We start from the raw sequence: 16,744 nt of genomic DNA on the forward strand, positions 1-16,744 counted from the left end.
TAAATCTTTAGCCGACAGAAAATCTTTCTTAAGCAAATTGGCTATTTTGTAAACGAGAGAAAAGTTTTCTTCAGTAAATTATTATATTTAAGAAAACAAATAATATTAACCTTGATAGGACACCAATTTAGAGTTTCATGTGCTCTTTTCATCTATAAAAAATAGTTTAGTTTATTGTCATTTTTGTAAAAAAAATTATCATATGATGAGATATTTTCTATATTTATAATATAATTAATTAATTATTATTAATAATACTTTTAAGTGAGATTTTTTCTCAATTTATAATATATTAATTATTTTTATTAAAATTCGTATCATTAAGAATTATTTTTTGTGAACGAAGCTTCCGCTAAAAAAAGAAGCTTCTAACTACTTCACTTTCATCTCTTACTTTATTTTCGTGGGAATCAATCGAAGAATCCCAAAATTAATGGCGGTTTCCAAGCTTAATCCCCTCTACTTGCTGCCCCCTCACAATCCAACCTCAATCCCTCAACCCCCAAATCTTCCTCTTCTCCCCTTCAAAGACCCCTCAGCTCCTCTCTCTCTCAAAACCCGTCTCAATCTCTGCAATTTGCTGCGGGAAACTCCATTCAAAACCACCATTAACCAAAATGAAGAACAAAAAGAGGGCCCATTTAATCACTACTGCGAAAAGGCTGATTCTCTCTCGGTGGCTTTCCCTGCGCTCGCATTTTCGAACACCCTTTTCTTCGCTACAAACGTTGCGCTGATCGTGGGCGAGGACGACCACGAGGAGAAGCTGATCAGCCGGTTCCGCCGCGAGGTGCTCAAGGCGGGCGTGCTTCAGGAGTGCCGGCGGCGGCGGTTCTTCGAGTGCAGCCAGGAGAAGCGGAAGCGGAAGTCGCGTGAGGCCGCGCGTCGCAACCGGAAAAGGTTGGTTGTGGTTTTGGATTGGATGTTTCAACCTTTTGTTTTCTTAATTGTTTGCTTTCCGTTGATTCTCTATTGCTGATTCCTTGTTTGATTCTGTTGATTGATTCAAGTATTAAGTTTCTTGATTTTATTGAACAGCTCTTGATTTCTGTTTACATGAATTGTTGTTTCTGAGTTTTGTCAACCATTTTGTGGCTAGAATTTGGGGGTTTGATCCTAAAATTCCTAAATTTAGACAGTAGTTATCTTCATTAGCATCACTATAGATATCTAACAAGTATGCATATGTCTTTTACAACTGTGGAAGTGTTGTGATTCGTCGTTAATTCATAACTCATGACATGAACACATGTGGGATGCTTAGCTACTGAGAATTGGCACTTCTGATTCAACAAATATCGAACAAATAAGAACGAAGTAGTAGAAGTGGCATCCGTGTTATTAATCCCTTGTTTGGTGTGTACCAAATGACGAAATGGTTTATTGATGAGCGCGTGTTTCTGGAGGGGATGATATCTTAGGATGCTTCTTGTGTTAGCATTTCTTTTATTTGACATCTATGATGATCTGTTCTCATCAGATGATAATATATATTCATAATTCTGGCTTTACATAGAGCTTATAAAAAAATGTAAGCTCTCATTAATGTCTAGTAATGCCTAATTTGGGAATGGTTGAATGAGGTGTTTTGGTTGATTTTAGGATGACCAAGAACTTCACATCAAGTTTAATCATGATTTTTTTTGTTTATCTTGGTTTTTTCACTTCCCCTCTATATATATATATATATATATATATATATATATATGTATTTGTTTAGTTTAGGGTGACAAATATAAGGAAAGAAATTTAGAATTGGCCTCAAGTATGCTTATTTAGTACACTCACTCCGTCAGCAACTCCTCTTTGTTGCCAGAAACGATACTATTCTTCGTGTTTGATATATTTACGTCTGGATATTTCTCTTTAATCAGGCGCCCACGCCCACAACCTAAAGATCAGACAAAGGACAAAGCAGAGACTTCGAAGAAGAAGACACAAGATACCGATGGTGATGATAACTGGGAGTATTATGACATAGATTTACCCTATAGCTGACGTCTACTATGCAGTAACGCAACGACAAGGGCTTGTTTTTTTTGTCGAGAAAGGCAGAGGCATCGCTTAGACTATTGTAAGTACAGCAACTGCGTTATGTCCTGACATGTTCATAACTTGTTTATGGAATCGAACATCTGACATTTTGAACTAATTCTGCTCTGAGAAAAATGTGCTTCGTTTGTGTCTTCATTTGAGAGGATTGAAATAAAGCTATCTCGTTGTGCAATGCAGATTGCTGATGTAAATTGCTTCCTTCATCACAATATGATTTTGCATGCTCTCTTAATTTTTGTTATCATGATATTTATTGGCAAATATTGCTCTGTTTTCACAGAATACGTAAACCATATTTACCTAGTTCCACTGTTAATTGTTTTAATCACTCCCTTTGATCATACTAAGGCTGCTTGGTTTGGTGGATGAGAGATAAGATTGATAGATTGGAGGGAGATTAAATAATCAAATTAACAGTATAATAATTTAATTGGATGATTGGAGTGCATGTCGAGTTATCTATCACGGGTGGTGATATACAAATTAAACATTTGATTAAGTTCGATTATTTTATCAATCATGTTGCATTAAATAAAGAAAATTTTGATAGGCTGCCAAAGATCTTGAAAATTGTTGATATCGGAAGCTTCTACAGTATGATGTTAAATTTTCCGATTTTGATTAATACTAATTTCGATCATCATTAACATTACACAATATTGTTTATTAAATAAATTTAGGTTTCTTAGGAGAGAGAATTTTAAGTAAGCTGGTTCTTGTTGGATTTAGGGATGGCATGAGATGAGAATATACCGATGCCGAATGCATAGACGAGTAAACTTTTGTCTCACAATCATCAGATAATCCATTCAGAAGAAATCAAATTTGCATTTTATTTTGATTAATTAACAACACAAACACGACTAATTCTCCATTAGTTTACTGTTAAAGAAGCTTATTTTTAGGGCCGAAATTCAAAATCTATTACCTATATATAGAAGGTTAAATGATGAAAGATATGGTTAATTATTATAGAACAAGAGATTCTACTTACCTAGTTTCAGCTTAACATCGTTTCTTTAAAATTATAATGTTGGGTAGTGAACTAAACACTAATGGACGAGCTAAGATGGGGCAAAAATTAAAATAATTAATTTGGTTAAATAAAAGTTGATAGTAACCATAAAAATAAAAATATGGAGTATTCAGTATATACGCTCTATCAAAATATTCTTTTATTATTTCAATTTAGCAAAATTTAAAAGCTAAAAACTTGAATTTTGAAAAAAAAAATGTTCAAATAAAAAAAGAAAAAGAAAATCAAAACCTGATGCAGGTAGAAGCGTGAAATATATTTGATACTGATAAATATACGAACTCTGATGATAACCATTGTATACCAGAATACGTACAATAAGGAAATCAACCGTTGATTTACTCATGAATACCGGAAGAACATCGCGAAAAGGGAACACTCACACCCTCTACATTTTTAACTCTCAAAGGAAACAAAATAACTTGACCAACAAGACAAATATTCAATAATTAAATATATAATATATTATAACGATTCTATCTCCATCAAAACCTCTCCCACTGTTTCCAATTCACGTCCCCTCCATCAAACCGTCAAGCTCTTCAAGAACAGCCCACAGTCCGCCACCGTTATGCCGTTGCTCAGCCTCTTCCTCTTCTCGGTTAGTCAGTCAGAGGCGAGAGCCGTTGTCGCTGTCTCCAAACTACCACAATCTGGCCGAATAGAAACAGCCATTGCCACTGCCTTCCTTCCACCTCCGGCCTAACTACCCAGACGGGCTCGACGACAGCTGACATCGTCGCTGCCCTCATTCGTGTTTATGTTTTGATGTTTTTATTTTTCCAATTTGTGTAATTTCTTGATTTTTTTAAAATATTATTTTATTATAATTCATTAAAAATAAAATAGTTTATCTACACAAAAAGTTATTAGAATTAAAATATTTTTAGTTTTGTGGTTACTATTAACCTTTTGTCAATTAAATATTTTCGGCAATATATTTTCTCTACTTAATATTTAAATAATTTCCATCAACTCACTTTATCTATTTTCTACACATTTCTTAATCTTCGTGCTCAAAAGTAATGAAACATTTGCAATGAGACGAAGAGAAGAGAGTATAGATTAATTAATATCTGTATCATGGACGAGCTGATGTAATTATATGATCATTGTTACCTCATATATAGCTATTAATTAATATTTGTATAAATGTAACTTTTCTTTTAACGACAGTGAGAGCTAGCTGCCACAAATAACATACTCTGATGAGTTACCACAAATATACATTTTATGAAACTAAACGGAAACTTAGGAAAATTCGCGTAACACTATATTTTAGTTTTAGGGTTTCAATTTTCACAAAATATGCGTGCATGCCTCCCACATAGGGGGATATGCGAGTGAGGTGCCCACGCACTCACTCCAAATCGCAAAAAACCAATACCTTAAAACCTTAAAATACACTAAAAAAAGGTTGAATAATTATAATTGAGCTATGCAGAATATTTGTATAAAATTCACCCTGATAGGTGACAGCTAAGCCATTGGAAATTACGAACACAAGAAAAATGGAGGGGCCCCACTCCCTTCACTCCTTCACCTATATAAGCTACTTCCTCGTTTAAGCGGTTCTTTCAAGAGCTTTGCTGCAGATCCCATGGCTTATAGCTTCCTCCCCCAAGATTCCTTCGATGACGACTTCAAGAATTTCCCCATTTTCGAGGACGTCATCGGCGCAATCTGGCTGCCGAGCTTGCACGACGGCGCCGGCGACTTCAAGAGGCAGAAGAAAACCACGAGCTTGACCGAACTCAGCGACGGCGGCGGCGGCGGCGGCTCCGTTTCCATCCCGCGCAACGGCAGCGCCGCCAGCTTGACCAGCAGCGGCCCGCAAATCCGGGACCGCATCAAGACGTACAGCCAGCTGTACCTGGAGGCGGAGGCGCTGGCGGCGGAGGACGGCGGCCGCGGCGGCGAGGGAGCCGAGGGCGGCAATGCCGACGGGACGAAGCTCGTCCAGCAGCTCATCTCCTGCGCCGAGGCCGTCGCGTGCCGCGACCGGGCCCACGCGTCGCTCCTCCTCTCGGAGCTCCGCGCCAACGCGCTGGTGTTCGGCTCGGCCTTCCAGCGCGTGGCGTCGTGCTTCGTGCAGGGGCTGGCCGACCGCCTCGCGATGGTCCAGCCCCTGGGCGCGGTCGGGTACGCCGCGCCCACGATGAACATCATGGACGCGGCGTCCGAGAAGAGGGAGGAGGCGCTCCGCCTCGTGTACGACATGTGCCCGTACATCCGGTTCGGCCACTTCGTGGCCAACGCCGCGATATTGGAAGCCTTTGAGGGAGAGAGATTAGTCCACGTGGTGGACCTGGGGATGACCCTGGGTCTTCCCCAGGGCCACCAGTGGCAAAACCTAATTCACAGCCTGGCCAAGCGGCCGGGCCCGCCCCCGCGCCTCCGCGTGACCGCGGTGGGCCTCTGCCGCGACAGGTTCCGCGAGATCGGGGGCGAGCTGGAGGCGTGCGCGGCCGCGGCCGGGGTCAAGTTCGGGTTCTCCGTGGTGCACAGCAACCTGGAGAGCCTGACCCCGGCCGACGTGAAGGTGGAGAGGGGGGAGGTGGTGGTGGTGAACACCATCCTTCAGCTGCACTGCGTGGTGAAGGAGAGCCGCGGCGCGCTCAACGCGGTGCTGCAGATCGTGCACGAGCTGTCGCCGAAGGTGATGGTGGTGGTGGAGCAGGACTCCAGCCACAACGGGCCCTTCTTCCTGGGGAGGTTCATGGAGGCGCTGCACTACTACGCGGCGATATTCGACTCGCTCGACGCGGTGCTGCCCAAGTATGACACGAGGCGGGCTAAAATGGAGCAGTTCTACTTCGCGGAGGAGATCAAGAACATCGTCAGCTGCGAGGGGCCCGCCCGGGTGGAGCGGCACGAGAGGGTGGACCAGTGGCGGAGGAGGATGAGCCGCGCCGGCTTCCAGCCGGTGCCGCTCAAGATGGCGGCGCAGGCCAAGCAGTGGCTCGGCAGCATCAACGCCGGCGAGGGCTACACCACCGTGGAGGAGAAAGGGTGCCTTGTCTTGGGCTGGAAATCTAAGCCTATCATCGCTGCTTCCTGCTGGAAATGCTGAAAATGGGCATTTCTCCATGGACTGAATAAGAGTTTAAAATTCTTTAAGGCCGTCAAATTAACGGTTTGCAAAAATAAGCCGAACTAGGCCAATTATTTTAAATTTCGTTATTCTTGGGTTATATTTGCACCAAATTCGACGTCTATATATACACCACATTTGGGGCCAAATATGAGTCCAAATGTGGTTCAAAATAGTTCGATTAAGCCAAATATGACCCACAAATACTGAAATTTAAAATAATTATTCTACTTTCTTACAAATTCTCCTAAAATAATGGCCTAAAGAATTTTTAAACTCAACTGAATAATGCAACTCATTATCATCTGCTGCACTGTCTTTCTAGCATGTATAAGACTAGTGAAAAAATAAGGCGAATTTTCCTTTTTTATATGTTGGTTTGGTGTGCATAAAATAACTGATCCACGTTGGTGGTGGATTTTAACATTTCTTTGATTCTTTCTTACTGTGACAGTGACACTTAATTAATTGGAGCTTAGGTTGTATCTGTTCTTTTCCAAGATATAATGAAGTTGACTACTTGTTTTTCTATTATTATTTGAGGTATCTAAATTTCTACTATTCCATATATTCTTTATTTCTTTATAGGTCATAAATATAACATTACCCTATCAACATAATCTCGACTTCATATACAAAAATTATATCCTCCTTTCAAGACTAGTTTACGTTTAATCAAACAAAAAAAAATTAATATGAAAAGAACAGGCGAAATTGATAATTAATTGAGAGAGAGAACAGACGAAATTGATAATTAATTGAGCGAAAAAAAACAAATTATATGAAAAGAACAGACGATCCGTCGATATCTACCGACGGAAAATAGTCCGTCGGTGATATCCGTCGGTGTTCGACCAATTTTCTTATAGTGAGAGAGAAAGAGAGATTCTCTCATCTTGCATGTTTCAATAATTAAGCACTACAAGCCATAAAATGGATTCAAGAATCCATGCATGTAACAATCATGAACCATGATATTGGAAGAAGGCCAAGCATGAATGAATATATCCCTTCTTCACACAATATTTGTGAGAACGGGAGAACCATCAAATCTAATGCATCCACTGTAAAAATTAATGCATTCGCTGTTAAAATTAATGCACTAAAAAAATAAAAAAAAATGCTCCATTCAGGATTCGAACCCAGGATCTGCATTCATCCAACAAGATGATGCATCCACCGTAGATCTTGATGATCGAATGGCTGAAAATGGTTCTCCGATCTTCTTTTATTTATGGTTCTTTCTTGAACCTCTCCCTATATATATATATATATAAGAACCACTAATAAAATAAGAACGGAGAACCATTTTAAGCCATTCGATCATCAAGATCTACGGTGGATGCATCATCTTGGTGGATGAATGCAGGTGCTGGGTTCGAATCCTGAAGGGAGCAAAAAAATTATTTTTTTCGGATGCATTAAATTTAATAGCGGATGCATTAATTTGTATAGCAGATGCAGTAATTTTATTGGTTCTTTATGTTCTCACGATAATTGTGGTTCTCACTATAACCGCACCCTATATATATATATATATATATATATATATATATATATATATATATCCAATTACTCAAACACCCTAATCATAACACAATTTTTGCAGATACAGAATTTCAAGATTAATTTTCTCTGATCATGAGTGCTTAATTCCCACTTCCTCCAAATTAATCCACACACTCTTCTGCCTCCATACAGACATATTTTGTTATGATCTCCCAATTAAATGAATTGCAAGAGAGAGAGAGAGAGAGAGAGAGATGCCGAGTGTTATATTTTGCCAAGTCTCGTCTAAAAAGGTGGAAGAATTATAAAAATAATCTCTGCAGGCCAACCAGTGTTATTTAATCTATTTTATTAGATTCGCAAGTTGGGGATTGCATGCATAGATTGGTTCTATTTTTTGTCATATTAATTGGTACAAGAAGCAATTCCAACAGGCCAAAACTTCTCATTCTACTAGGAAAACGTACAAAAGTATCTCATGCCTTCATACACATCTAAGTGAGGATGAATTTTTTTATCCTTCTTTAGTTTTTTTGTACTTTAACTTAATACTTCGAAAGAATTTCTTGAGAGACTTGTTAAAATAATTAAAAACTCATTCTTTTAATATATAAACCATGAACCATTTTCAGCTCTTAGTTCATGATGTTTATGGTGGATTTATCATTACTTTGTCAGATGAATTTATAGCCTTGGGTTCAAATCTCATAAATAATGAAAGTTTATTTTTATTTTTAATTCATATATATTCCATATATAATTCATGAGTTTATAGTTTGTACTTTGAAAGAGATTTGTAGCATAACTCTCACCTTGGACGCACAAGTTATAAATACATACCAAATCATTTTTATTTGGATAATTATATTCAGAATATGAATTTACAAATAGTAGTCATGTATTGTAAGCAAACTAATTATCTTGAATTCTGAATCCAATCATCACCAGTCAGCAACTCCATATCAACTGCCCATGTCATCAGCCTAGCTAATATTATTGAGATGACACAACACAACTTCAAAAGTTAATATTATTGTGAAGTTGATTGCACAATTATGAGAATGAAGTACATAATAATAAAAATTAGTATGGAGACTCTGCGCTTAGATATTTAATTTGGAGGCTATGGGCTATATAATAATAATAAAAAATTATAATTATTTATTATTTAGACGGAGGTTATACTGAATAAATTGGGCTTATGAATAAAATTACCCTATAGCTTTTTTTTATTATAATAATAATAAATAGAGAGCCCATTTTTATTACTTGGCCTCGGGCCGGGCTCTATTTTTGTTAAGATCGGCCCGACTCCACCGTTGGAGCATGACTAGCTTGTTCAAAACATTCCCACATCATCTTCCTCCCCAACGTTAACCCAAGCTTCAATCCCTTCACCACATGGTGTGCTCATCAAAATCACAGAATTCTTGAACGGCAACGTCGGGCACGCCCAAACCGGCTCACCCCACCCGAAATCCACCTCGTGCACCGGAAACCTACACCAGCTGCTGAAACTGCACAGCTCCACCCCACCCTTGACGAACTCATCCACCGATCTTCTCAGAAGATTCAGATACTCTCCATTCTCCACCTCTCTTATAAAATCGCCGTCGATTCTCGTTATCGCAGCCCTCAACTTCCCCACCAGCTCGCTCTCATCGCTCCCCTCCGCTTCGGACGTCACTGCGATCGCAGGTCTCCAGCAGTTTCCGAACATGTGTTGCGGAAACGGCGGGCTCCTTCTCGGCCTCAGATTCACTGCATGGGAAGCAATAAACGACGTCGTTTTAACGCCGTCTTTGGCTTTCACCGCGTCCATGAAGCGCCGCCAGATGTAGGAAGAAACAGCTTCAACTCTGGTGGGATTCTTCACTTCCGATTCACTATTCCTGAGCTTTTCCAGCTCTTCCTTGTCGAAAACGAATCTCTTCGTCGCGATTTTCTCCTCCGTCATGCCGATTTTCTGGGTGAATTCCAACTCCGAGGGGTCTTTAGGTGGAAAGACAGAAGCCAGATCGAATGAGGGTTGGAAATTTTGAGGTTCGCCGCGGGATGAAGCGGCCCATGCATTGACGAACGCCACGAGGGACGTTCCGTCGGCGATTTTATGCGACATGCATATAGCGACGGAAATCCCTCCGCAGCCGAAGAAACAGATCTTCACTTTCAACACCACCTTCTGATCTTGCCCTAATATCTCGACTGGCTGGAGTTTCTTGAGTTCTTCCATGCTTGGATCTTGTATGATTTCTGAGAGTGCTCGAGTGTGAACACGAGCTTCGATGAACTCAGCGCCCGAATCGTTGCAGTCGATCGATGAGTTTTCGTGAATCCTCCCTGCTAAGGGGTAGAATACAGTTAGGGTTTTGGATAAAGATTGTTTGAGCAGAAGAGAGATTTGGTGGTGGGTGAGGTTTTGGAGGGTTAGTTGATGATGGTTGTAGAAGAAAATGAGGGGAACATAAATGGGAGGTGCGATTTGGTCTAATAATGAGAGTTTGAGGTTTCTGAGATGGATTGGAGTTGGAGATGAAGGCTTAATCATCTCATGTGAGATAATCTCCACCTCTATCGCCATATTCCTCTTTAATTTTATTTTATTTTTGGAAAAATCTAAGATTGATAGTTGGGTACGATAATTCACAAAAAGTTATAACTATTTATAATTAGGGTAGTGCTATTCATATAAACATAAGGATAAATCTATTCATAATACATAACATAATATGTATAAACATAATTGAATATTTTAGTAACTTGTCATTAACTAGAATGAATTTTGATATTTATAGCCTTGACCGAATTTTGTATGAAAAGAAATTTAAGTATCAAATTTCAAATATCAAAATAAATCTCTTTCCTTAATAGTTAAATATTATTTCCCTATATACATTAAATTAATTATATTATGTTTGACTAATTAATTACTACCTAATATTTGTTGATTTATATTTGGATATATTGGCTTGATTTTATATAAAGATTTAGGAAACAAAATCGTTCTCCTATAAATTGACTTATTTAAAAGATTGCCATTTCAAGATTTGGTTATAATAAACAAATATTACATTATTAATTAATAATTGATATTCTTGATTAAAGAATTTTATTAATTTAATATATTTAATTTTATATATAGAAGTACAAATTGTTCGATATATTTTATTTTATAAGTTTTATATGTACTTCTCTATATAAAATAAAATATATTATTAAATTTATAAAAATCTTTAATCAAGAATATAAATTATTAATTAGTAGTATTTGTTTATTAAAACCAAATCTTGAAATGACAACATATAAAATTATAATATACAACTATAATCTATAGTGGTCCTTGCTAGTTGTTACTATTAAAATTATTCGATATTTATATGAACTATAACAAAAATAATGTAACTTGGTCTATTAATTTGGTGTTGACGGCGTCATATATTTTTAGGCATTTCATGCAACTTACACGCTAGTTTCATCACGCGGGTGTTTATTTTATCTCGTCCCATTTCCATCCTAACTAAATGAATTATATATGTACGGCTATATAAGTTTTTGAATTTTTAAAATTAGTTGTAGTCCAAATCACCCTTACATCACACATAACTATTTAAGATGGCACTCCTATTAACATAACTAAAATAAATTATATATCCTCAAGTTGTAGTTTAATTTCTTGATAATCTTAGTTTGAGTTTGACATTAATGAAATTAGTTATCATATACTCCCTCCGTCCCATTAGGCTTGTCCTATTTCTTTTGGGCACGGTCATTAAGGAGAGTATAATTAGTGTAGTAAAAATATGTAAATGCGTGGAGCCATATATTGTTTGTAGTGTAAAATCATTACCATATAGAAACATGACAAGATCGATGGAACAATGCAAAAAGAAAAACATGACAAGATCAATGGGACGGAGTGAGTGCGTGTTAAAATTTATATATATACGTGCAATTGGTATCCTCATCTAACCTTAAATGCCCCCAAAATGAAGATTGAAGTTGTGTGTAAAGAAGTGATTAGGCCTTCTTCCCCAACACCCACACATCTGAGAGACTTCAAACTCTCTTTCATTGATGAGAGAATTCCTCATTTTCACGGCCCATTAATTATTTACTACAGTTTGAACGAAAACGAAAAGATGAAGCAGCAGCAGCAGGAGATGGTTGGTCGACTAAAGAGTTCATTATCAGATGCTTTAGTAAAGTTCTACCCCTTGGCTGGGAGGATGAAAGGCCAGATTTTCGTCGACTGCAACGACGACGGAATCTTGTACGTCGAAGCTGAAGCCGACGGCAGAATCTTGGACATCATTAAATCCGATCCCCAATCAGGGCTTCTGGACAAGCTTACCCCTTTTATCACCACTGGCACTCTTTCTACTGTTGAAGAGCCATTAGCAGTTCAGGTTAGTATTTACATTTTTTGACAATCTATTTTGATGATCACTTCGTTTGAAAGTTTTGGAAAGCTATCGTTTTGATATATAATTCCATTTTTTGAGTAATTTTGGTGCAGTTCTGTTTGTGAAGTGCCTTCATTTTTAGGAGTCTAGAGAGTCGGATGGTTGTACTGGTCAAGGCATACCGATCAAATTATCGGAACACCAGTATATTATAAGGGCTCGTTTGGTACGTGATATGAAATAAAGAGTGTGATATTAATTGTGTTGTCTAATTTTATTAATATCATGTTTTGGTAGAATAATGCATTAAAATATCGATAAAACTTAGTAATATGTTCTTTGGTATAATGTATTAAAAATATATATATATATATATTTTTAATTAATTCCTAAATGTTCTTACAATTAAACTATTTAATAATGTCACTTAATTGATATTCATTAGGGCAATATTTAATTAATAATAAATTAATATATGTTATAATTAAGATTGGTACGTATACGGTCTCAGAGGTGGTATGAATATTTACACAAATTTATACATTTTCATTGGACTTTTGAATTTATAAAAGACTGTGTTTCATACTACTTTTTACGAAATAAGATATTAGGATGTCATTGAATATGGCATATGGTGGATTTTGACTTTTTCAGGTATATATCACAAGTTTTTCTTGTTGTTGTTGATTTATTTATTTATTTATTTATTTGTAAAAAGAGTATTGGTTTTTAGTGATGAATAATTTTATATTTAGGGTCATTTATCGGTCCAGAAAATGAATATTAATACGTTTGTCTGATCGCTTAACTTTTTATGCTTTTGGTGGGATTGAATTTGTGGAAAGCAAAAGATTTTTTTGATTAGTATGAAATTATAAATTGAAAGTTTCCAAATAAATGAATAATCACAGTATTATGTTTAGAACAGTAGAAAAATAAACTGGAAAAAGAGAGTCGTGAATGAGAAGAAAGATGGTGAAATTAAAATTTCTCTTTCTCAGATAACCTCATTTATCTGCGGCGGAATCGCGTTGGGGATGTGCATTTCCCACAGAATCGCCGATCACCACAGCCTCAGCTCCTTCACCAAATGCTGGGCGGCCATCGCCCGTCGCGATCACTCCCAACCGATCTCCCCCGTCTTCAACTCCGCCGCCCTCTTCCCGCCGCGCAACACGCCCGATTTCCGCCCAAACTTCACCAGTCCATCGGTGCACCCTTTAGCCCCAAAACTCGCGATGAAAGCCTTCCTCTTCGCCCCCGCCGCAGTCAACGCGCTCAAGTCTCAGATCACGAACATCGCGAACCCCAGCCGAGTCGAGGCCGTGACGGCGTTCCTGTGGAGCCGCTGCGCCGCCGCCTGCAGATCCGACCTCTCCGTCGCGTGCCACCCCGTCAACATCAGGGGGAAGGTTCCGGATCTGCGGGAGCACTCGTTCGGAAATCTGTTCCAGATGATCTTCGCGGAGAACTGCCGCCACGGCGGCGGGACGAGCTGGATCGAGCTGGCGGGGAAGCTGAGAGCCGCGTTCGGCGCGCTCGACGACGGATACGTGGCGCGGCTCCTGGGCGAGAGAGGGCACGAGCTGGCGAAGGAGAATTTCATGGAGATCAGCAAACATTTAGCGCGGGAAAATGTGGAGGTGTTTAGGTTTAGTAGCCTGTGCAGGTTTCCGGTGTACGAGGCGGATTTCGGATGGGGGAAGCCGGCTTGGGTGAGCTACGCCGGCGCGCCGAATAAGAACTGCGTGTTTCTGTTTGAGAGCGTGGATATGCGCGGAGGAGTCGAGGCGTGGGTTGTGATGACTCGTCAAGCTATGGAGAGGCTTCAAGGAGATGTGGAATTTCTGCGTTTCACTTCGGCTTTTGCTCGATGTGATCGCAGCCGTTTGTAGCCTTTTCAAGTTCATTTTGATGTTGTGTGGAATGGAATCATCGCATTTCTGTACTGCAAATTATGTGAATGATTTTTCGTTTGCAGATTTGGGTACCAAAGTTTACTTGATAATTGGAAGCGTTCGGACAAATAAATGTAAGTTGATTAATCCATGTTTCCGTTGATATAATTAGCATCTATCATTTCTCATTCAATGTACAGTTTCATTCATGCGTGCCCTTAGAATAAATCGAGAATGAAATCTATGACTTGTGGTCCCGACGAAGAAACATGACAGGAATAACAATCGATTTTAAAATAAATAAAAAATATTATAATTAATTTTTTAAAACAAAGTTAATTATATTATCGTTAAAAAAAGTTTAAGAAATTCTTATCAATTTTAAAATAAGAAAAAATAAAATATAATATAATTAAAAATAAAAAAAATAATATTAATGATCCATTTTAAAAAATATTAAAAAGTTAATATTAACAACCAAATTTTCTATCGTTAAAAAAATTTAAAAATAAAAAAAAATTATTAACGACCGAATTTTCGATTGTTGGAAATAAATATTTTTTAAAGTACTTTTAATGAGTTTGCTCACAGAGTTGACTAGCTGAGTAATGACAATATCAAATTAAACTAGAGATAAGATATGGTTTATGTGATCACATAAAATAAAATGTACTATATATATATATACTCCATCTGTCCATGAAAGAACTTCTTAGGAAAGAGTGACACGAGTTTTAAAAAAAGGATTGTTGAGTGTATTGAGAGTAGTGAAAATGTGTTATAATTAATATTGGGAGTTGTGAAAAGTGAAAAGTAAGTAATTATAAGTGGTGAGGTATAGTCCAAAAATAGGTAGGAAGTTTTTTGTGAACGTCCCAAAAAAAAAATGAAGTTCTTTCGTGACGAATGAAGTATTAATTAAGTGGGATATTTAGGCAAATGATACGATCACGATCAATAGTGGAGCAATTCGAGTAGCTCAACTCCAGAAATCAAGGGAGAAGAGAGATAGATTTGATAAACATCAACCCAAATATTCATTCCATAAGTAATAACTTAGATATTACAATATTTATATCATTGATAATGATAACCTAATGGGCTATGGGCTATGCATAAGTGGGCTAAACTAGAGCTAGGGCTTCGTGTATCATTCCCCACTCCTTCACAATCACCTTGTCCGCAAGGTGAACTGATTGGAAAGCTTGATACATTTATGCCCACAACATGCTCGACAAAAGTTCCAACAAACTAACTCAAGAACTGATCGGCTGGATACGCCTAACGGATCCGTCGGCGGTTCACCATCTAGCCGAACCTCTTGACCGGCGAAAACAGCCATGGACCGGTAAAAACTAGAGACGCCGGCGGTTAAAACTTTCGCAATAATTGGCGGAGGACTCACCGAAGTAGTTATCGATGGTGGTGTTGGTGGTATTGTGAGTGATGGCGGTACATCAGGGGGTGTCTGCAGCGGAGGTTGGACAGCTAGCGGTGGCAGCGGCGGTGGTGTTGACAGCGGCAACGGCTGCTTCAAGTGCTGTGAGAACGACCATGCGGCAAGGGTGTGCCCGACCGGGGGTGTCGGTGGCCGGTACAGCGGCGGTGGTGTTGGCAGTATTGGAAGTGAAGGCGGCACGTTTGGCGGTGGTGGCGAAGAGGATGGAGACCAACACACATCTGGAGCAGTAGCCGGAGGGAACTTGTTGGTGGCCGAAAAATTTGCCTCGAAGGAGGATTGCAGGCTGTAGATGGAGATTCGAAGCTTTTCAAGGGCGGCGAGAATTTCTGATCTGAACATTTTTTTTTATTATTATTCAAAGAGAAATTCTCTCAATGAAAGCACCAATTGATACGATCACGATCAATGGTGGAGCAATTCGAGTAGCTCAACTCTAGAAATCAAGGGAGAAGAGAGATAGATTTGATAAACATCAATCCAAATATTCATTCCATAAGTAATAACTTAGATATTACAATATTTATATCATTGATAATGATAACCTAATGGGCTATGGGTTATGCATAAGTGGGCTAAACTAGAGCTAGGGCTTCGTGTATCACAAATTAATTTTGGACCAACGGTCCGTTCATGTCACAGCCCAAAACCATTTATTTTCTTTACAAATTTTATTTGAAAATTATTGAACTATTAATTTATAAAATACTTGAAAAATATTTTAATTCTATGTATTTGTACGATTTATAGCATTTTAAATTTGAAATTATATAAATTGAATTTTTAAGTTATATAAGTTGAATCATATATATATATATATATATATATATATATATATAGATATATAGATATATACACGAAACTCACACACACACACACATATACCATTACTAAATTAATACTTTTGTTCGATTTATGCATTCATTGAATTTTAGTATCTGCATGAAAATACATATAAATGGAATTACAATATATGTAGACATAGTTATTATTTTAATCAAAATAATGATCAACTAATTTATATATAAATTTTAACAGTTGTCTTGCCTATAGCCTAACCCTCCCACGTGTCACATACATATAAGGAAATGAAATGCTCAGTAATTAAGCCTACACAGTAGACTTTTGATTCATATTAGCTACATACTATTCACTTTTCTTTCCTATATATACATGGCGTTAGTTTTGTATTTTCTCATCCTCGATCAGAAAACTTTCTACTATATATATACACATATAAATATTTAAGTTTAATTATCTTTATAAATTATTTATCTATTTTATGAAACT

The 16,744-nt window shown here is 38.0% G+C and overlaps 5 protein-coding genes across 5 annotated transcripts in view; 3 read left to right on the forward strand and 2 right to left on the reverse strand.

Moving 5' to 3' along the window:
- LOC130987821 (uncharacterized) overlaps positions 1–16,744 on the reverse strand; it is a 551,243-nt gene that overhangs the window by 137,669 nt on the left and 396,830 nt on the right. The gene's annotated exons all lie outside the window — the stretch shown is intronic.
- LOC130987820 (30S ribosomal protein S21, chloroplastic-like) lies at positions 370–2,231 on the forward strand. The gene is made up of 2 exons (XM_057911512.1): positions 370–900; positions 1,875–2,231. The coding sequence occupies exons 1-2, from the start codon at positions 434–436 to the stop codon at positions 1,996–1,998; spliced, it is 591 nt and encodes a 196-aa protein (XP_057767495.1). The 5' UTR covers positions 370–433; the 3' UTR covers positions 1,999–2,231.
- LOC130987800 (GRAS family protein RAD1-like) lies at positions 4,684–6,649 on the forward strand. The gene has a single exon (XM_057911483.1). The coding sequence runs from the start codon at positions 4,692–4,694 to the stop codon at positions 6,162–6,164; it is 1,473 nt and encodes a 490-aa protein (XP_057767466.1). The 5' UTR covers positions 4,684–4,691; the 3' UTR covers positions 6,165–6,649.
- Positions 9,019–10,272, reverse strand: LOC130987808 (stemmadenine O-acetyltransferase-like). Its single transcript, XM_057911491.1, has one exon. The coding sequence runs from the start codon at positions 10,240–10,242 to the stop codon at positions 9,034–9,036; it is 1,209 nt and encodes a 402-aa protein (XP_057767474.1). The 5' UTR covers positions 10,243–10,272; the 3' UTR covers positions 9,019–9,033.
- On the forward strand, positions 11,681–14,142 carry LOC130987806 (stemmadenine O-acetyltransferase-like). Its single transcript, XM_057911488.1, has 2 exons — positions 11,681–12,100; positions 13,099–14,142. The coding sequence occupies exons 1-2, from the start codon at positions 11,681–11,683 to the stop codon at positions 13,990–13,992; spliced, it is 1,314 nt and encodes a 437-aa protein (XP_057767471.1). The 3' UTR covers positions 13,993–14,142.

Source organism: Salvia miltiorrhiza, chromosome 6 (assembly GCF_028751815.1).
Source record: "Salvia miltiorrhiza cultivar Shanhuang (shh) chromosome 6, IMPLAD_Smil_shh, whole genome shotgun sequence".
Lineage (NCBI taxonomy): Eukaryota > Viridiplantae > Streptophyta > Magnoliopsida > Lamiales > Lamiaceae > Salvia > Salvia miltiorrhiza.

What these genes read in the sequence shown, in the direction of transcription:
- LOC130987820 (XM_057911512.1), top strand. Translation starts at nt 434, where the DNA reads ATGGCGGTTTCCAAGCTTAATCCCCTCTACTTGCTGCCCCCTCACAAT. An exon ending in GCGCGTCGCAACCGGAAAAG is followed by an intron (nt 901 to 1,874) that starts GTTGGTTGTGGT and finishes CTCTTTAATCAG; the next exon opens with GCGCCCACGCCCACAACCTA.
- LOC130987800 (XM_057911483.1), top strand. Translation starts at nt 4,692, where the DNA reads ATGGCTTATAGCTTCCTCCCCCAAGATTCCTTCGATGACGACTTCAAG.
- LOC130987808 (XM_057911491.1), bottom strand. Translation starts at nt 10,242, where the DNA reads ATGATTAAGCCTTCATCTCCAACTCCAATCCATCTCAGAAACCTCAAA.
- LOC130987806 (XM_057911488.1), top strand. Translation starts at nt 11,681, where the DNA reads ATGAAGATTGAAGTTGTGTGTAAAGAAGTGATTAGGCCTTCTTCCCCA. An exon ending in AAGAGCCATTAGCAGTTCAG is followed by an intron (nt 12,101 to 13,098) that starts GTTAGTATTTAC and finishes TCTCTTTCTCAG; the next exon opens with ATAACCTCATTTATCTGCGG.